This window comes from Agelaius tricolor, unplaced genomic scaffold, assembly GCF_023055355.1.
Source record: "Agelaius tricolor isolate 1412-34295 unplaced genomic scaffold, bAgeTri1.0.p SCAF_1, whole genome shotgun sequence".
Taxonomy (NCBI): domain Eukaryota; kingdom Metazoa; phylum Chordata; class Aves; order Passeriformes; family Icteridae; genus Agelaius; species Agelaius tricolor.
This window is the reverse complement of record NW_027269261.1, coordinates 42664314-42684903: the sequence shown is the minus strand read 5'-3', so window position 1 is coordinate 42684903 and position 20590 is coordinate 42664314. Positions and strand designations below refer to the sequence as shown.

The 20590-nt window shown below is 44.8% G+C and overlaps 1 protein-coding gene across 4 annotated transcripts; it reads right to left on the bottom strand.

The window, feature by feature from the left end:
• Nucleotides 1-1578: 1578 nt before the first annotated feature.
• On the bottom strand, nt 1579-13273 carry AGT (angiotensinogen). Of its 4 annotated transcripts, none has more exons than XM_071431550.1 (5): nt 13176-13273; nt 6813-7626; nt 4300-4558; nt 3719-3863; nt 1579-3261 (listed from the first exon to the last, which is right to left on the bottom strand). In XM_071431550.1, the coding sequence occupies exons 2-5, from the start codon at nt 7597-7599 to the stop codon at nt 3070-3072; spliced, it is 1383 nt and encodes a 460-aa protein (XP_071287651.1). In that variant the 5' UTR covers nt 7600-7626; nt 13176-13273; the 3' UTR covers nt 1579-3069. The 4 variants fall into 4 exon arrangements, with proteins under 4 accessions (XP_071287651.1, XP_071287660.1, XP_071287631.1 ...); XM_071431559.1 differs by having other exon boundaries at nt 6813-7623; nt 13176-13272; XM_071431530.1 differs by lacking the exon at nt 13176-13273 and adding an exon at nt 9848-9874.
• Between the last annotated feature and the right edge of the window lie 7317 nt (nt 13274-20590).

The following is a 20590-nucleotide window of genomic DNA, read 5'->3' as shown; positions in this document are numbered from 1 at the left end:
CTGCAATAACAATGCTTCCTACTTGTCTTCATCAACTTTCTGAGGATTTAGGCTGAATTCTGTTCTTTTCCATTGAAGATCAGCTTTAATTTCAGGGCAGGAAATAACATTGTATAGCAAATCAAAATTGCTGAATGGTCCTATGATTGCTTTAAATATATCACTGGTTCTGTGTCAGTTCCCCATCTTTTATTTTTGTTCACTTGAGTAGGATTGAATTTTCTTTCAGTGGAATAATACATCAGTTAAGAATTTGTGTGATACACCCATTGATAGAAAGGTGTGAATTAACCTTGGTAAACTGAATTTTAGCATTTCAAACACTGTGGATCATTGAGGAGATCTACCATGTAAGTGCTCCAATGGAGGTGTCTTCTGCTACTAATCCTATTTCTTCTATTCCTTAAGTAACTTTTGAACTGCACTTCATGACAGTAATGCAGTTTTGATTTTGTGCCTTTTTTTTCTTCCATTCTAGAACCTTTAGAAAACGTGCTATGCCTTTCTTGTAAGGAATTTAGCTGGAAGAGGTTTTGTACAATATTGAGGAGAGAAAGAGCAGTGGTATGTCTTCCTCTAAAATGGTAACTGGGTTCTCAACTTGGTATGTTATACCAGAAGTGGACCAGACAGTTCTAACCTCATTATCTAAAGATAACTAGCACTATGTGTATTTGGCTGGACCACTCAAGGAATATTTACTATCTTTTTTCCATCAACCATTGTATTTTCTAGGTAAAACAGGAGGGATGAGGAAGCAAAGTGCATAAATTTCTTAAAAGTTGTGGTTTTTATGCTGTCCGTAAATTTTCTGCTATGCTCAGGGATAAACTGTGCTGTCTGTTGAAACCTAAAGAGCTCATCCTTGCCTTTGTTCTCTTTGTCCAAATCTCCCACTTTTAGAGCCTGAGTTCAGGTGCTTCATTCACTAGATTATTAGGCTGTAAATTGCATTTGGGATCTCAGTATGTGAGTAGTGTCTAGGATGCTGGGAATGTGCATCATGGTGTGCCTGACAGAGGAATTTGGTACAATTGGAGGAGAGTGAAGAGTAAAAAATGCTATGAAATTTTACAAGTAAAATTGATGTCAGAAACAAGTCCCAGGAGAGTGTACATAGTTGGGGAAGCAGAGAGTTAGTTGGGAATTGGACATGGGTGGTTTTTTTTTTAGTTGGTTGTTTTTAACCATTTTAATATGTAGCAGAATGAGTACCTGTACAAATAACTTATCTTGTTGGTATTGTAGCATTTGCTCCAGCACTTCTCTCTTTGCAGTCCTTATTCTGGTCAGTTTACTTTTAGTTCCTTGTCTCTGCCCTTTTCTTCTTCCTTTTCATCTCCACGATGTCAGTGGAGAGGTGCTCTCCACCACAACATTTCTTTTCTGAACAGTGTGTTTGATGGGTTTGTTTTGTTTTTCTGCCTGTAACCACTGAGGAGGGATATGGAGTTCCAGAGCATATGGCCCCCACCCGTGAATAAAGGCATTTACCCCTTAACTTTGTCAGTGTACCCAGAACTTATTTATGGACAAAATAAGCCAGAACTCGTTTATGGAAAAAAAGCCCAACTGAACTGTGGCAAAGAAACTTGGAAGTGAGTTTATTTGCATCTTTCTACCTCTGCATGTTCATGCTTAATTACTTCTGTATATAACACAAGTACAGTATTTAGATGTTAGAGCATCTGGAGTCCATACAGTATAAATGGATAAATACATGGATGCTGTATCCTAGCATTCTTGGGGGTTATTTTATTTATTTTCCATGAAGCTACAGGGATGTGTCACATATCCACATCACTGACACCAAGCTGCTGGCATTAGTGCATTTAGATTAGATACACATTTGGGCCACTGTGGATGGTAATGAGCTGCTGTCCACTATAGGATATGTCTTGCATGATCTGCCAAAGAGATTTGCAGTTATTTTTAAGTGCCATTAGTGCTAACAATAAATCTAGAGATGAGAGGTGGAAATCCTTGTTCCAGGCTTTCCTTAGTACCAAGGTTTGTCTCCCAGTTCCTCACTTCAAAGAGTCGTCTCATAATCTCTTGTTCCACTTTAATGTTGCAAATTTTTATGACTCTGTTAAGAGTTGGACTGGACTGCTGAAATAATTTTATTCACAAGTAGCAGCACCACGTCCACTATTTATACTAATATATATTATTGCCATTAATGCTATTTTTAAAGAACATATGGTTTGGATATGTTAAAGTTTACAGAATTGGACGCTAACCAGTAATGTCCTTCTTTGCTACAAGGCTGTAAGAAATGCCTCACAGGTTATAAAGTAATCCAGTAAATGGAACTGTGCTGCAAAAGTAGACCTTTTGGGATCTTTTTCCTAAAAAAATCAGAGATAATTCTGTCAGGCTCTGAGAATTTATCCATCACAGTTCATTAATACTACTAAACCTTATTTTTAGCATTTCCATAGAGTTAAGAAGTGAACATATCCATCTGGGCTGCAGAAAGAAGAAACTTCCTCTAAGCATGTTTTTGCTTCCAAAGCAGAAAAATCTTGTCTCAGTGGGACAAGTGGAGCCTGCCTGTGCTGTTGGCAGCATTTTAGAGGGAAATATTGCTGATGAAGCTAGAAATCCCTGTGGATAATTGTAAAATCTTCAGTGTAATGTAAAAGGGAGTCTCTCTTGCAAGACTGACTGTACAATTAAAAAAGCTTTTTAAAGAATGAAGAGGTCCTTTTCCATAGTAAATAAAAATACTATAGTAAAAACTGCTTATCTATTTTTTCAAGTTGATGCTTTGCATTGAAACACTGCCCTGCCCCACTGCATCCAAAAAGGGAACTAGGAGCAAAAGAGATACAAAGAATAAAATGGAAGCTGGAGGAAGGATGTGAGTCACCTCACATGAAATAGATAATGAGGATGAAATGTTGCAAGGTGTTAGCTTTCAAAAAGCTGTATTTTGAACACTGACTGCTTCATCTCAAAGCTAAGTAGAGCACTCAACAACATCACAAAAATATCTGATGAATAAGAAAAAGGTGATGGGAAATGTGCATCATTCCACTCTTTTCTTATTCTCTGTGTTTGCATTTAATCCTCATGCAGAGGGTTTACTACTCTGCCAAGAAAAAGCATTGCCCTTGACTGCTTTTCAAAAACAGCAAAAAGGAATGGCTTATTCAGTGTTACATCCAGGTACACCCCATCTTCCTTCTGTGCTGCAGGGTCTTCTGGCTGCTCTGTTCCATCACTGGCCAGTTTGAACAAGGCTTTATTTATTACCTGTAAGGAAAAACATATGAATAACTCTGGAGTCATCAGAGCACAATCGTGATGGGACAAATGAGAGTCTGAGTAAATGGTGAAGCACATTGTACTCCATAAATGCTTAAAAAAGAAGTTGGAGTGCTTGTCCATAACGTGCAAAAGCTGTATAACTGCTTTTACACTGGGCTTGGCTGTCATGCTGTTACCCTTGTGTCATGGTTTAACCCCAGCCAGCAGCTGAGCTGCTCACTCATTCCTCCCATGACTTGCCAACAACTAAAACTCTTGTGTTATCAGCATTATTCTCCTACTAAATCAAAAACATAACATTGTATGTGATACTCAGTCCCCTACTAAGCATGTCCCCTACAAGGCTCTGACTGCTTAGTTCTAGTTAAATTTATTCAGTTTAGGAGGCTGAAACTGTGCAGAAAGCTTTTTTTTTTTTTAATGCCAGTGATGTGTACTGTACCTTTCCAACTGTTAGACTGGCATTGCTTATCTTACTGAAGTCTGCCCCCTTCCCCAGCAGTGCAGGCAGTTCCATATCTGCAAGAAGCTCCTGTAGATCAGAGCTGTCTTCTAGTGTTAATGCTGGCAGCTTTAATTTAATTTCTCTGCAGAGAGAGGGAGAGAGAGAGGCAAGTGAGTGATTGTTCACTGTGAGAGCATGGCGGTTGGGCAGTCCTGAGGCATGGGCATGTGAAAACAACTGCAACAAGTGCTCAGTGTGTAGGCACAAACACAGTGGGTGCCTCTGACTGTTTCCAAGTGTGAACTCACCCAGACTTCATCCAGGGTCTGCTGCTAAACCCCGGATCATCCCACTTCATGGGTGGGATGCTTGTTTCCTTGAAATGCCCCCAGATAAAAAGCTGATCCCACTGAAGTGGAGCTCCTTTGAAGTGAGCCCCTGGCTGTGCAGGGGTTTCTCTTTGTGCACAGCAGTACAGCCTCCCTGGCAGGACCTGACCCCAGGTGAGGGGCAGGCCCGTGTGGCTCACCCCATGCCATCCATCCCTTCCATGGGAGGGTGCACAGCCCCTTCCCTACCTTGGGGACAGGCGCTGGAGCCAGGCTGAGGACTGCCAGCTCAGCTCCAGGTGCTCCAGGTCGCTGCCACCGATGGGCTGCAGCAGCAGCAGCAGCGCCGTCCGGCTGATGGGAACCTCCACCATGGAAAAAGTGCCACTGGCATCGGTTTGGTACTTGAATGTCCCCGTGATGGACAGCATAGGGACCAAAACCTTTGTGTCTGAATCCACCCAGAACTCCTGAGGCTCTTTGAGCGGGAAAGCTTGCTTAACATTTGCTGAAAAACAGATCAAGAAAAGATAAATTGATTCTTCTCTTCCTTCCTTCCTCCCCTCTGCCCCTTAGCTGGTCTTTTTAAGAACGCACTGTGCCTCAGAGAAGGACTGCATGTATAAAATCACATTTAGCTACTGTAATCATATGTGTCCCCCTTTTAATCTGCCTTCTGGTGGCATCAAGCACAGGGGCCATGACCATTGGGACTGTGACTAAAGCTGCTGTGTTTCTGTTGGCTTTGTGGCCTTTCCTGGGGACAGGAAAGTGTCTCTGCTTGCTTGGCTGCCTGCTTCCTCCCAGGCTGCCACATGATCCCCAGGGGCTCACAGGCCTGTGCAGAGGGTCAGCTTGGTTTCCTCTCTGTCCCTCAAGTGCAGTGATGGAATGTTTGGAAGCACATTCATCAAGGCCAGCCCTTGCTGCAGGAGCACTCTCAGGCAGCCAGGTGGGCTCAGGAGAGGGAAGGCAGCACAAGCTCTCCCTGAGGTCTCACCCTTCACCATCTTACAAACCAAAGCAATGGGGAAGGTTGTAAGCACAGCACTGAAGTGTTGCTTGAGCTAAGGAGGTTAAAAAGGACATACTTGAATACTTACTAGACCTTAAAATAAATTTCTTTCCCAGCTCACAACTATGAAGGGCCTTGCTCTCACCTTGCACTACTTCTGTGCAGCTTTGCATTTCAACATGTTATCTTCTCACTGCCACAGATCAATGATGTGCCCAGCTGGGCAGATAATCCTGTTCAGCACTAAAGAAACTACTGCCCACGGTGAAACTTGCACCTGATGTTCTGCATTGAATTCTAAATGGCAGGCCCTGCTTGGCAGCAAGTCTACAAATGTGAAGAAAACTGCAAGTAAACAGCACTTGAGACCACTGGAACATTTAGCTGTTGTTTTGTATGTATTTCTGTCACTTTATCAGTGTTATGGCTGCTAATAACATCTCAGAGCTTTTGTAACATGTTTCAGAGAAAAAAAATGTACTTTTTCCTTTCTGCAGCTATAGGGACAGACATGGAGCATCACAGCATCAGCTGTCATGGGCGCCCCTTCACAACCAAATGGGAAACCAAACGCTGAAGTCATCTTCTGTGTTTATTAGAAGGTAATTGTTTGTGTAATTCATTTGTTCTTGAGCCAATTTTGTCCATCCCATGTGTGGGGACTGTAACATTTAAAATGCACCTTCTGAGAGAGAAGGTAGTAGAGCTGACCCAGTGAGGCAAACCCTTGAACATGTGTTTCTAAGCTTATACAAATTACAAGTTTCCAATACATAAGAAGGAAAAAATTGTTCTACTAAAGGAAAACTGCTTTTGTCACCATGCCCAAATGTGTAGCACAATTACTTTTGTAGTATCATATCTATGCTAGATCTTACAATGAAGAGAAAGTTGATGCCCACAGCTCAATGACAGCACCCATGAAAGGCAAAGAAAACCTGACATCCAGTTTTGAGGTGGGAAGATGGAGGCACAAAAAGGTTTCCTGAGCACCACAACTCCACCTTTAGCAGTAGAGCCCCACTCAGGAGCTTGGGGCTCACTGCAAGTGTTCTGAAATACATTCCCAAGTAGGCAAGCTGTCTGAAGTGTGCAGCCTTTGATACTGCATTCAGTCAGGAGGATCTAGGAAAGCAGCTACACTCAGAAGAGAAGGCTCAGTTGTAGTGCAGGGGGATTTCTGGGACAGCAGCACAGAATGACCCTTGGCAGTGAAGGGATTGCCTCATTCTAGGTTTGTGTAAGTGCCCTGCTTCCATAACTGGTGATGTTCAGTTGCTTCCTGAGGCAGATGTTGCCTACAGACTTCTGTGTTTAATAGCCACTAGAGGAGTCATGTCCATTGTATTTTTTAGCCTTTTTTGTATCTATACCTCTGCCCTGCATCCCCCAGCTCCTTTGGCTTTCTTTAAAACTACACCCTTATCAATCTTGCTGGAGGCCCCTCATGACTTTCAGCTCCTTTGCAGCAAGAAATGCTGCGCAAGTCTTTCTTATGCACCTTTCCACACTTTTCCTGGACATGGAAAATTTCTTGGAGGCCATCTGACTCCTCCTCACTCCCCGTCACCCTTGCTGGCTCATGGCAGACAGGATCCCTGGCACAGTGGTGGGGAGCAGAGGTTCAGCCTTTCATCTGAGCCCTTCCCTTTCCCCACTGGCCAGGCCTGGCCTTGTTCCTTCCCAGGAGCAGGGTTGCTGCCCTTTCCCCGAGCCTGTTCCCAAGAGGAGCAGTGCTGCCTCGTACCTGCCAGGCGGACGTCCACGGCAAACAGCAGCTGGGTGGATGGGTCCATGTCTGCCAGCAAGGCCTCGCTCTGGCCCTCGCTTCTGGCCTCCACAAAGGCGCTGATTTGTTTCACTGCCTCGCCTGGATTGGCAAAGTCAACAGCTCGGGCGTAGAATGCATCAGCACTGGGGAGCAAGTGCTCCATGAACAGCTGGAAGAGGGCTATGCCAGGGGCACTGAACAAGCTCAGTGTCTTGGAAAAGAGCAGCTCCTCATCCCCGCTCTTCACAAGCCTCTCGATCGTCCTCAGGCTGGAAAGGAAATTGCTTCCAACTGCTGTGGAAGTGCAGTCAGGGTTTCCAGAGGGGGGGACAAATCCCAGCAAACCCTGCAAATCAAGTGCTGTCTGGTTTGAGGCCCCCAGGTAGAATGACACCAAGGAGCTGTAGAGGCTGGTTGGGGACAGGAGCACATTTTGGCCCCTCCGTGCTTTCTGCAGTGTGCTGTAGAATCGCATGCCCAGGACGTACACCAGGTCACTCAGGTAGCTCCGTTCCTTCTCCCCCCAGGTGCTGAGGCTTGGGGCTTCCAACTTGTTGTCATTCATGCCACCTTCATATTCGGGTGTGGTTTGGGACTCAATGGAGACAGGGACAATAGTCTTTCCCTCCTGAACCAACTTTTCCAGCTTGTCACAGTCACTCTCATTGAAAGAAAACAAACTGAAAGGGTGGACGTAGACCCGGTCACAAGTCACCACAGTAAGGCAAGCCAACAAGCAGAGAAGATCTGCTACCAGATTCATGTTGGAAAATTGCCTCCAACGTGTCTGCTGAAAGAAAAAATTAGGAGGAGAGTGGTCAGTCTGTTTCAAGTACAGTTTTTCTTAATCACAGGGAGAGGTGCTAGTGCTGTGTTGGAGTTACAAAGGTGGGGATTTTAGTATTTAGTGGTGTTTGGTCTGACTCTGCCCCAAAAAGCCTTGGATGAGACAGACACAAGTTTCAATGGCAGCAGGTGGGAAACGGTGAGCACAGATGTGACTCCATTACCCACTGCAGTACCCTAAGGATTTATCATGGGAATGGTAGCAGATGCTGGTTATGCCTGCAAACTAGAGCATGCTATTTCTGCAAAACCTTGTTTTGCAACAAATGCAACAACATTTGTTCCTGGGAGCTGGTCAGAGCCATCTCTGCAAACTGCTGCACTGAGCCTTGCTGACACACAGGCTGAGCAATGTGCCTGTTGTTATGCAGGGAGTAGGTTTGGAAACCAGCTCTCTTAAGGTCCAAACACAGAACGTATGCCTGGTCAGTAACTGATGTCTAGTCAGCAAAATACTTGGCACTAGCTGAGCACATTATGTTTTCACAGCCCAGTGCAAACATTCATTCTAGCTTCTAGGCAAACACACTCCAGGCTCCCTTATACAAATGTGCTCACATTGAAACCATTTTTCATTGCACCTTCTATGTCTGAATACAGAGTTAGAAGGGGTAGGCTGAGTTTTACTCAGCTGTGCAGGCAAAAGAGGTAAAAGATCACTTGCTGCTCTTGTTTTTCCTGACAAGAAGCAGAGAATTTTATTGTATGTGGATGTCACTGGTGTTTTAGCACAAAGGACATAATGCATATTGGGAATGACAATGTCATGGACACACATACACACAGACAAATTCTACCCACTGACAAATTTTATATTTTTAGGATTCTCTCTTTTCTTATATCAAACTTTTTTGATAACTAATAGCTCTGCTGCACCTTTCTTGGATTTCTAATATATGACTGTTCATCTGTGTATTTGAAATCCACATTGAAATGTGTTGAAAATTATGCATCTGTAACACATATCATCAGCCAAAATGCTGTTATTCAGAGCTGTATTTTTATTCTAGTAGTAATTCCTTGTTTATTGTAGCTTTGTTCACCCTCTTTCATCCATTTCAAGTTCTGCAGAGCTCATTGGATGGGCAAAATGCTATCAGCCTTGCCAGTACCCAAGCCCTACTCTCTGCTTTCTTACTCCAAGGCTTTTTGAGTCACAGCAGTCTGTCAGGTATTGTAATTCTGGTAGCCTGAGCCTTTTGAGAGGACACAGAGCAATGTCTGTCTCACCAACACTTTACACAGGGTGAAAGTGCTTGTGTTTAAATCCAGCTATTCAAGACCTGGCCCCTTCCCAGCCTAATTTACAATGTATAACCATATTCTTTCCCCTGAGGGGTCCCCCAGTATTTCATGCCTAATGATATCCCAGTTTGCAGTACCACCACTCTACAAAAATTGAGATGTGCTTGGTACCTAGACATACCTTGCCAAGTATGTCTGCCTGCTAACATGGATATCTGCATTCCCAGGCTGTAGGCTCCTATCTAACAGCTGGGTTTGCAAATGAAGTTTATGTTCTTGTGATGGTCACTCAGGTTGTCCAAGTGTCTTCCTACTGAATGCCTGTGAGTCAAGCCTGACATTATTTAGTCCCCAGAGGCATGCAGAGGAGGATCTGTTGTAGATTTCTGTCCCTGTCCCTTCACTCAAGGATTGTTCTTCTCCATTAACTCCCACCTCATCCTCTAAATTACTGTATGGGCAGCACAGCTGTGCTGCTGTCCCCTCTGCTCCCAGCCCCTCTTCACCTCCCCAGCCCCACTGGTAGCATGTGACACGCATGACAGAGCATATTCATTGCTTGTGACTGACTAAAAAATTATCTTGGAAGGTGCCTTCCCAACTTCACTTGCACAGTTAGCCCAGCTTACTGTGCTAGTGGATTTCTAGACTCCTCAATGCATTTTTTCACATTGGCATCCTCAGGAAAACGAACCAAAAAGCCACAAATTAGAAGGAATTCCCTTCCCACATTGTTCTCTCCATCATACAATTCTTTTGAGGCATTACTTAATCTTTCCTACACCCAGGCAGGCTGTGCCATTAGGCACTGTTGGCACCCAGTGGTCACTTCTCTCTGGCATGCCAGAGTTCCCAGCTCTGTTCAGCTTTTGTTTTATGAGCAGAAGCAAGAGGAGCAGCTCTCACTGCCAGGCACTTACCCTAAACCCCATCTGTGGAAAGCCAGCGTGGTTTGCTTGGCTAAAGAAGAGAGCCCCAAGCTCTTTGGGAAAGCATCAACACCTGAGCTGGAAAAGCAGCATTCAAAGCAAATGCAGTAAGAGCGCGTACTCGCCTCTGTCCTGGGGGTGTCGCCCCTTTGTTGCCCCTCGGATGCTGCTGTCCCCCAGGCGAGCTCCTCACACACCTCTCTCCCCCCGGGGCGGTGGGACTGCGGTGGAATTCTGCCCTTTCTAAGCGGCTGCTGCGGGGCATTGCGCAAAGCTGCTTTACATCACAGCCTGGGGCTGACAGAAGTTACCTCGGGCCAATGAGACCTGAGCCCGGCTCAACACCGGCTGCATAGAAAGTTCCAGGGATGGATGGATACACAACCTTTAGCCAGACCCAGCACACCTGTGTAGCCTGCAGTTACACATTTACCAAGGCAGACATAGGCCTTTTTACTACACAGAATAACTGATTATAGGAAAGACCTCATTTTTGCCAGACTGAAAGGAATGCAGATTTCTTTGTACTTATATTTGTTGTACAGTTGGATTTTTGGATTTGTTGCACGGTGATCAGATTTTTGACTTCACAGATAAATTGCCTTTAATCTCTACCTTGCAGCCTGGGGACCCACCAGTATGTGAGACATGTATGCTACTGCAGAATAAAGTGATTAAGCTCTCAGTTTTTATCCCTTCTTTCCCTCTTGAACTGTTCAGATTGTCTAGGCTTTGTTCTTTCTCCTCTTGAACAAGAAGTGTTGAAATGGAGAAGATGAAAACCAGATAGGGGAGATGGCCAGAGCTGGATCACAAAGACTTCATCTGTCTCAGTGTCAGCCTCTCAAGTCTTGTTTGGGAAAAGGGGTTGGGATTTGCAGATCTTTGTGCTGCTTTTCAAACAATCTTTCAATTTTGATGTGCCCCTTCTTCCTATTTAAGTACATAAACAGTGAATCAAGGTAGGGATAAATGCAGTTGGTTAGACTGGGTCATGTTCAGTGCCCTTTATTCTTAGTAATTAAAATCTTATGGCTCTAACAGGACTAGGGCTGATTTATCATCTGTGCTTTGATTTTAGAGGGCCAGTCAGGCATGATTTGTACTGCAGTGCCCAGCTACATGTTGGGTTCAAGGAGAGAGCTGAGAGAGGGGGATGTTGTGCCTGGGCAGCTGGAGCTGGTGGAGATGAAGGTGGAGACAGGGACAGCTGAGTCCTGCCAGCCCAAGGGCTGTATGCCAGGTGCCTAATGCCAAAGAGATGAGAAATTTCTGTCTCTGCAGTCCTGCTTTTCATTTAAACAATCTGATTACCTTCACTATAATGAAGTCCAAAAGTGGTTCTGAGCCCAGGCTTGTATAACATGCACTGAAGGCTTAAACAAACAGCTTGAAACATTCAAGGTGTTTTGTCCTCTTGCTGCCTGAACATCTCAGGTGAGGAAGCATCTGCCCACAGCACAATCCCTAAGCATTTGTACCATCTCCAGACAGCTTTAAAATGCTTCTAGCTGAGTAAAGAATACAGGCAAAGGGAGGAGGATGAAAAATGAAAAATTCATATTGCTCAGCTAAATGCTAAGAGATCAAGTTAGGCTTCAGGTTCCCCTTCTTTCCCCTCTACCCTGGAGACTCCTTTCCACAGGCAGACCAGGGGAGCCAGCTGGTCCCTTAGAGGCCAATGGAGCTGCAGGTGGGACGTGAGCACAGCCCAAATCTGTATCTCCTGCACCACCACCCATGTGGGTCCCCCTGAGGCACTAAGCAGGCACCAGCAAAACACACAAATGGCCAGACCATGCTGAGCCTAGGAGCTAGAGCTGGTCTGCTGCATCCCTCTAGATGAGGCTTGAGCACAGGTAAAAAGAAAACCCATCCCAGTACTCTCTGTATCGAGGACACACAAATGAAAGATGTTTCATGGAAGGGCACCTTGTATTCCATAAAACTCTGAAATGTATCCTTACTAAAAATAATTACTGGCTTTGGCTAATAAGCTACAAGTGATGTTAATAACTTACATTATGTACAGCTGTCAGACTTACATGTTTGCTGTGGACAATAAACACTGAAAATGGAAATCACAAACCCCCTCACCCACTGTACTTTTTTTCCTCAGATCATTTTGCCTTTCTTTGTTCTGTAGCATACAGACAATGTTGTTGTTTGGCTATCTCCTGCTTCCAGTTCCCCTGAAGGTCATGACCAAGCGATGCTGCAGCTGTAAGTACCAGCCCTAAACAGGCCACCCTGGCTGCAGGGGATGCTGCCCTGAAGAAGAGAAGGAGCAGGAGTCACCTGAACAACAAATCTAGCATGTGAGTCTGGGGGCTCTGCCACATAAAGAAAGTTCAGTTTAGTTGAATATCCTCGGGGTTTTCAGCCAAGTTGATCCTTGGGTGTCTTTTGGTGTTTGTGCACTTAGTTCTATTGTTTTCTGTCGATAAAAAAATGGTCAGTGTCTCTGAGGAACACAGAAGTCTATCTTTTGCCCCCCACCCTTGCCCCCACACCAATAAAGTAATCCCATTAAAATACCTAGCTTTCTCCAGAAAAAGAAGTTTCACCAGGAAATGTTCAATGTGCTGTTTTCACCACAGTCCTCCTCTTGCTTTGGGCCACTGGGAATTGGGCTGGCCCCAGTAATGAGGAAAAAACTTTGATTTTACCTCATGTTCATGCACTACTGCAAAGCTCAGATACAGCTCCCCCCCTCATTTACCAGTCACTTGTGCTTGCTCACTCAATTAATATTCCCCTATTAAGATGCATCACACACCAGCACACTTCTTAGATCTTTGTCTTTTATCTTTTAACACATTCTTCTAAAGGAGAAAGTTCAGATTACAAAGAACATATCCTGCCACACCTGCAACATGTTTTATCCTAGTAGCACTTAACTACAGTTAGTCTTTAATTTTACTTCCGAGACATTTTTAAGCAGGAGTGCATGAGCATTATTCCAATTACTATATGTGGACTCTGTTGTCAGGCTTTTTTTGTTGGGTTGCCATGGTTTTAGGAATGGGAGTGTTCTTAAAGATAGAACTTCGACTTTAAAAAGCAGAGTCTTTATCCTGCCCTTCAGTTCTGGCATCCAAGGATTTTGCCCCTTAAAGAGAGTTGTTCCAGAGAACTTGCACTGGGCCAAACTTGTGCAAGAAGCTTTCTGGCAGCAAGGAACCCAAGAAGGTGAAAGCAAGGCTGTTCTACAAGCATCCCCTATCCAAAATAAGCCTGTGGCCCACACACATTTTCTAATGAACCTCTCCCTGCAGCAGCCACAGTAAAGGCACAAAGAAACACAGAGCTCTCAAACCTGTTGTTCAGCGGTGAGGTGTGCGCTCTCCTTTTGCCCCGCTCTTGGATTTTGGAGGGGCACTCGGCTCCCCCTCTTATACCCACTCTTGCATAAGCCGGGCCCGCCCCCTCCCCCCCACCACTGCCCTCATTTCTCTTCAAAACCTGCCTCTGTTTTTCCTGCTTGTTATTCATGGTAGCTGCTGAGAGGGAGCAAAGAGAGGTGGAAAAACACTGGTGCTGCACTTATGGCTTTCCTTGCAGCCATCCTAGGGATCAGATCTCCTGGTCAGCCTCGCTGCTGTGAAGTGCTAATGTGGAAGCACTCCCCTGCCCCACAAAAAATTCTTGGTGATGGTGCTCCAGCACTTCTTCATGCAAATACTGCAAAAAGGCTTCAGAAATTTAAACCCTGGCAGAGGAACACTAACCCTATAGACAGCAGCATGTAATCCAGCCTTGAATGGGAAAATGTTTTTGTCCAAGCTAAAGTTTTGACTAATCGACCAGGCAGCTATTCTTTTGCAGAAGAACATTGCGTTTCCACTTTGTCAAAAAGTGTTTTCATTGATCTGAATTGTTCTGGGAAAAGCTGTATAAAATTCAGCACTTTGTGTGGAGACAATAGTAAATATTTTATTCTGTTTCGTTCCGTTTGTTTTCCAGCTTTCCCGAATTTCGCTCCGAGACCTGAACTCAAAAGGGCCAGATGTACTCCTGTGATGATGCTCTTGTCTCCTGTGGGGCAGCAGACCTGGAGGAGGGATAATAAATTACTCTGCTCACAAGCTCAGACCACAGACCTTCACATGACGTCTTCCTAACCTGAGTTGGCACATCTGACATACACAGATTATGAACTAATATATGTATGGCTAATTTAGGCATAATAGCATGTACATGGCATATATAATTCATTACTAAATTTGAGGGTTTCTCTTATTAAGCCTAAAAGCCTTGAGTGAGAAACAGGCCACAGTTTGTTTATGCAGCCTGCGAGTTGACATTGGTAATAGTGAACATCTACATCCCATCAACATTCACAACGTTCCCTCTCTCTGTTTTGGTAAGGAAACACAGCCTGGAGTCTTAACAAGGCTCCAAATGGAGAGGGTAAACAGGCACTGGGAAAAGGACTGGGAGGAAAGGCAAAAGAGAATGCCTGTGTGGGAGGATCTGACAAAAGGAAGACTGGGGACTATTGCTTCATCAGCTGCTGCAGTGCTCACCCCAGGTGTGGCAGTCAGTTGTGGGGATGTAATGGAAGAATGATTGATTGTGAGACAGCCAGGAAAAAAGCTTTGTGGAGCAGAAGAGTGCCTACAGAGACCAAGACATTTCAATTAGGTAGAGAATCCACTGGTATGGGAAGTATAAACATAAAATGCTAAAGGTGAACAGAAAGTCTTGAACCACTCTTTTGTAATATTGCCAGAATCAGTGCATTCCCAGTAAAATTATCAGTCTGCAAATATAAAGGAGGAACCCTTTTGCATGCTGGAACTGTGGGAGACACTGCCACAGGATGCTGCAGAGACCAAAGGTCTTGGAACAAAAAGCAATTAAATGAAATAACAGAGGGTGTGGCCATTGGCCTCTGCAGAACATAATGGTCCAGGTGAGATTGCTAACTCGGGAAACCCCCAGACAGATGGCTGTCATGAATTTTGCTTGATCTAGCATCTCTCATGCTTCTCTCCAAGGGACTGTCTTCAACTTGCTGTGGAAATAGAGATGTCTGAGCTGAGGCCAGCTTATGCTGGCTCATTTTGCAGCACAGACTGAGAATACTCTTTCAGTAGTGCTACACTAAAGGAACAACACACTCATCAAACCCAGCCCTCAGCCTCACCATTGTTCCTGTGCACAGAGCATTTAGGAACATGCTGATAACTCTTCAAAATCAACATAAACCATGGAAAATATGAATGATTTTCAAAAACTGTGGGTAGGCTCTTCATATTATTTAGCTGTGTTTCAGTTTTTTTCTCTTTTAATCAGGGTACATGCACAAACTGTGGCAGAGTTACTGCATTGGGGTCTAAAATGTGTCTCTGTCTCCTGCCAGACCTATGGGCTCTGTTCTAACTTCAGCTGCAGACAGAGTATTTGGTGACTTTTTCCAGAGTGAATAAGTAGGAAAGGAGTACCACTCTGGCAAGTTTCTGTACTTTAGTAAGCCAATTTTCCTCCCATTCTGTGAGAATTGTGGCAAGCTGCCATGGGCCTGATTTTATTTGTTTATTTTTGCTGTCTCTAGTGGGGAAAGGCAGTGCAAAGTAATATTTTTTTAGCTGTTTTAATAAAATAGGAATAGGTTTGCATGTGATTTTTCCTGTGTTTTCTCTGTATGCCTGACCTCTGCCCATGCTGGCTGGAACCACTTTTCTGTGAAAGCTTCTGATGAGCATGAGAGATGTACTCAGCTTGCCCAATTTTTTGTGTAAAGAGGATTGCAAAAATGCTTTTCAATAATAACATTCAAAGTACAGATGATGAAAGAGAGGGATTATCCTGCTTCTGCCATGGGTTCTCACAGCAAGGAGCAATGGAAAACTTGGTAATTTGGCTCCCATAAACCCCAAGGATCACGTGTGTCGTTCCTGTGCTGGGGTGGAGGAAAACAGTGTGTCTGCCTGGATGATGCCAAAATGCACATGATGAGTGGGCAGCCTGAGAGCTGACTGAGGTGGAAGGGCCGGTGTGGCACAGTGCTCCCTCTCCACGGGAGAGGTCCCCTGGCTGAGCCAGCTGCCTGGCATGCCCTCACTGCCACAGATCCTCCCTGTTGGAGGAGAGAGCATCACCATCTTGCCATCTCTTCCAGCTTCTCAGGGAAACTTGTATTAACACTAGTACAATCAGCCTAAAATTTCATTTGGTTTGCCACAGTTTGTGTTTGCATGCCCTGAGAGTAAAGATGGCTTCAAATTTTTGTAGCCCTATTTTTCTTATCTGTCCCAGTGGAAGATGCAGTTTTTAAGAGCATTTTAATTATGGTCTGTGCACAGCCTGCACATGCACACAGAGGCATGACTGTGGGCCCACTCTGTGTGTGGGCAGAGGAAACCTCCTTCCCTGAGGATCTTAAAATACTTTTCAGTCTAACAGTTACATCAGCAACATATAATTGATTTGGGTCCCTTCCTCTGGCACAGGCTGTGCCTGTGAGGAGCAAGAGACAATCCCAGACAGAAGCAGCCTGTCCTGAGAGTTGAAAGTGGACACAAAAAGGTGACATGAATCACCTTCAGTCACGCAACAGGTTGGTACCATCTCAAGAACAAACAGCCAGGTTTCTCTACTCCCAGCCCAGTGTGTTTACCTTTTTGATCACGCTCTATCTTCATACAGTCCTGTGGATAAGGCAGAGCAGCAGGGATGCCTGCCTGAAAGAGCTGGTGCCAGCTTTGTTATCAGAACTCTGGCAGATGCCTTTGTGTCAGGGAGGGATTTTGCATTGTGCCAATATTTGCCAGCTGGGTCAGCCACTGAGGTCTTCAAGCTATTACCCAAGTTGAGCAAGGGAAGCAGCCAGGTGACCACTGTCTGGGAAATGCCACAAAACTCACTCCAAAAGCCTCCAGCACCAAACATCTGGCTGCCCTCAGTACTGCAAGTATGCTGCAATACATTCAGTAGTGATTTACTCCCTGGGGATCTCCTAAGTGATATCTCTGGTGTCTAATCTTTTCTGTCACTACTGAGGTTTTGAAAGTGTGGTTGTAATTTTTGTACCCCAGCCAAATTGTCCACGGGACACTATGAACAATAGTTGTTGTCTCCTAGCCTGGAAACTCAAAGTATAGCCACCAAAAGACCTTTAGAAGATGGGATATCCGTGCTGCCTGCACAAACTTAGGTTCCCCTTTATCTTTTCCCAAGCCTCTCTCAAAATACCTCCACCCCTCCTGCTGCTCCTCTGCCTGGATAGGCAAATAGTTGCAACCAGCAGGACTCAGCAATTTTGGACACTGTGTGGTGTTCCTCTGAGCAGACTGTCTGCGGTGGTCTCCTGCCTCACTCGAGGGGTGTTTCTAATGATATGCAGTTTGTGCAGTTCATTAGTGAGAAACAGACTGCAGGCATTATGGGACTCTTCCATCTTATGGACCTGCAGCAGCTTCCACTGAGCCAGCTACAGGGGCAAAAGTGCAGCTCTCTTGGGACAGCAGCCGCAATTTTCAGTGCTCCAAACACAATCTACAGACCCTTTTGCGAGATGAGGGCAGGGCTGTCAGGTTGGCGTTAATTTGAGGGGTGCACAACTAACGAGTGTTCAGCTACGCTAGACTCTCCCTTCCCTTCCCTTCCCTTCCCTTCCCTTCCCTTCCCTTCCCTTCCCTTCCCTTCCCTTCCCTTCCCTTCCCTTCCCTTCCCTTCCCTTCCCTTCCCTTCCCTTCCCTTCCCTTCCCTTCCCTTCCCTTCCCTTCCCTTCCCGTCTCCTTAGCCGAAGCTGCCGCCGTGCGGAGGCTCTGCCACATCGCTGCTCCCGGCGCGGCCGGCCGGGGCGGTCCCGGCCAGGAACATTTGGAAATGCTATTACCGTACTGCCCTTTGGTGGTAAACCAGTAATATTCTGGAAGCAAGAGGAGGGGAAAGTTAAATTTGTATTCAGTCTTTTTTTTTTTTTTTTTTTTTTTTTTTTTTTTTTTTTTTTTTTTTTTTTGCTACAGGAAATAATGGAAGAGCTCATAACTTAAAGTTTCTGGGGTTTCAATAGACCGGCAAAATTCAATCTCCAGGCAGATCAGAACTTCCTGTTCTTTTGTTTTTGCTGGATGTTTCTTAAGCAAAGGCTTTCATGCTGCAGTTTTGGGTTCATTTTTATTTTTACTTTTCTTTCTTTTTCTACTTTTTCTATTTCAACTGTAAAAACGTGAAATAACAATTTAGCTTACTGCTTGAGGGATAAATCAGAGGAACAGTATTACTGAGCCCAGAATATTCATGATGAAAAAAGGATTAACATTGCCTTCTGGCAACATACCCTGATGAAAGCCTTTGAAAACCATAACTCCTGTCATTATAAAATTAAAAAAAAAAAAAAAAAAGTGAGTGCTCTTGCAGTTATTCTGTTAGTCCCAGGAAAAGCTGAGCTCCCTTAGGGACTGCCTCTGACTCAGGGAGCTGAAGACATACTGCAACTTGGCTCCTCTCCCATACTGCCACTTGGTGTTTCACAGTCTTAAGAAAAAGAATAAAAATAATCTTAAAAGCCCTCTTTTGTTTGTAAAGCTGCCGCTCCCCCAAAGTGATGAATTAATGCAGCATTGTGTGCTTAGCTCTGACAAAAGCCTGGAACGACAGCTCAGAAAGCTGTGCTGTTTGGCTGGGTAAAGCACTTAGATGGCTGTCTAATGATGATCTTTCAGCTGCCAGCACAGATAATGTTGTCCTTACTTACCCAAGCATACAAAAAGATGTTTCACATTTCTGGGTGTGTAAAAGGGGTGGCAGCCCATCAGAGAGGCCGAGCAAAAAGGGAACAGGCAGAGCAGAGCTGCCTCCTGGCACTGCAGTGCTGTCAGCGTCAGGGCAAGCTGGGCAAGGTGGGCTGTGGTGGGGGAGCCACCCATGGTGACAGCTCAGCACCCCCTGCCCTCAGCCCTGCAGCATGGCTGGGCCACACCAGCATCTCACAGCCAGCCACAGCAGTGGGCAGCGGCAGCAAGGCTCAGGTGGTGTGAGCACACATGAATACTAAGACCACATCTGAGACTGATGCCTCTTTAGGAGAACCTACTGCTTTTGCACAGCACAGTGAAAGCAACCAGACTTCTTACATTCACTGTTATTTTAGGATCCTCCCTTGAATGAGATTTTGATTTTCTGCAATTCCTCAAAGGTATTTTTTTTCCTCTTAATGTGCAAGATTTTTAAAGGGCACTTCTTAAAAACCCTCCCTTTGATTTTCTGTACCCTTTTTCTCATTGCTCTCTAGCCTTTTTCACCAGGTTGTCCACAACATTTTGAAGGGTTGTCCAGTCCTCAGATTGTCTTTCAGAACCCCTAAAGCTGTCCTTTCTCATCTTCCTTCCCTCTGCTTCACTTTTCCTGGTAATGAAGGAGAGGAGGATACTCCAGCCCCTCTGTAGCAAGCTTTGTCTTCTCCAGAGAAAGTATTACTTTACTTCCAGAAGACAACACAAATTTCCTTAAAAAAACAGCCCCAAGCTGGGCTTAATTTTATCTGGTCTCTGCTGTTGTTGGAGCAATAGAAGATGTCCCCAGCTAGCAAAGATGTGTGCAGGAGCATATGTGAAGCCTGCCAGGCTACTGGGCAAAAGTCCATGCACTGCACTGAGCCAAAGTAATGGAAAGTATCAGAAACAGCGTGGTTTCATGTGACTGTGACTGTGGCATTTGGATTCAAATCAAGGCCAGGATCAGATGGTGCCAAGCAGTATGAAATGAGACTAATCTCAAAGACAGAACAAAGATGTTTTATGTAACTTCATACAGATCTGGAGGAGGAAGCACAGATAGCTGCTGAGTTTCACAGGTGGTACCTCAGTCCATAAAACATCTCCCCTTAAATCTTTGCAAATATAAGGAGAACAATAAAGAGACCTAGACAAAACCAGTCGGACCTCTCAAACACTGTCCTGGTTTAGGGAGACCTAAAGAGTCTGGAGAAAGAGTACAAAAATGAAATATTCTAGCCTAAACCAGTCCCTTAGAGAAGGTCAGATGGCATTAAAGGGGCTTAGCCAGCAGGTAACAAGCACTGGAGGACATGGAGTCAGTCAGACCAAAGGCTATGGATAAACCCTCCAATGTTAAACTGTTGACAGGGCAGGAAGTGTAATGACAACAGGGTTATGAAAGACTTTAGGTTGCTGTCATTTGAATAACCAACTTTATATCCTGAATGACCAGTCTACCTGATGTTAATGGGGAAGGAATTACATAAGTGTGACTCAGAAAAAGCACATGCCAAATGCCGAACAGCAGAGGATGAAAGCCAGAGCTATAGCATGATACTAAGCAAGGAGGCCAAGAAAGGGAAACCATAGTTTCCTACATCAAGCCTTTGTGTCACCTTCTATCCCATGAATTATGCTGGAAAGTGAATAAGGGTCTCTTCTAGAGTAAAAAATTACTCTATAAAAAAAAAATAAAATTACTCTGTTCCTATTAGCAGTAAGTGTGCCTGAGCCTCTGCTCTTGGCAGAGGATGCTCACCCTCTGCCAGAGCCACCGCTTCTTCTGCACAATGCCCATCTGGCCCCCTCTCTTGGTGTCATGGGATGAGCAGTGTCTTGGCAGGAGGGCAGTGCCTGTGGGCAGCTGCAATTGCACTGGTGTTCACACTCCCTGAGTGCTTTGTTCCCATGGCTAAAGGTAATGGATAAAACTCCTTATGTCTCAGGAACAGGCACTTAATGATGGTACCCGGAAGAAAATGGTGCTCAGCTTTAACATATGTTG

Bases quoted from the DNA above. Each gene is read 5' to 3' on its own strand.
- AGT (XM_071431530.1), bottom strand. The intron at 4,559-6,812 runs GTACGAGGCAGC...TCTGTTTTTCAG, and splicing joins CGTGGACGTCCGCCTGGCAG to CAAATGTTAAGCAAGCTTTC. The intron at 3,262-3,718 runs GTACAGTACACA...TTTTCCTTACAG, and splicing joins CCAGTCTAACAGTTGGAAAG to GTAATAAATAAAGCCTTGTT.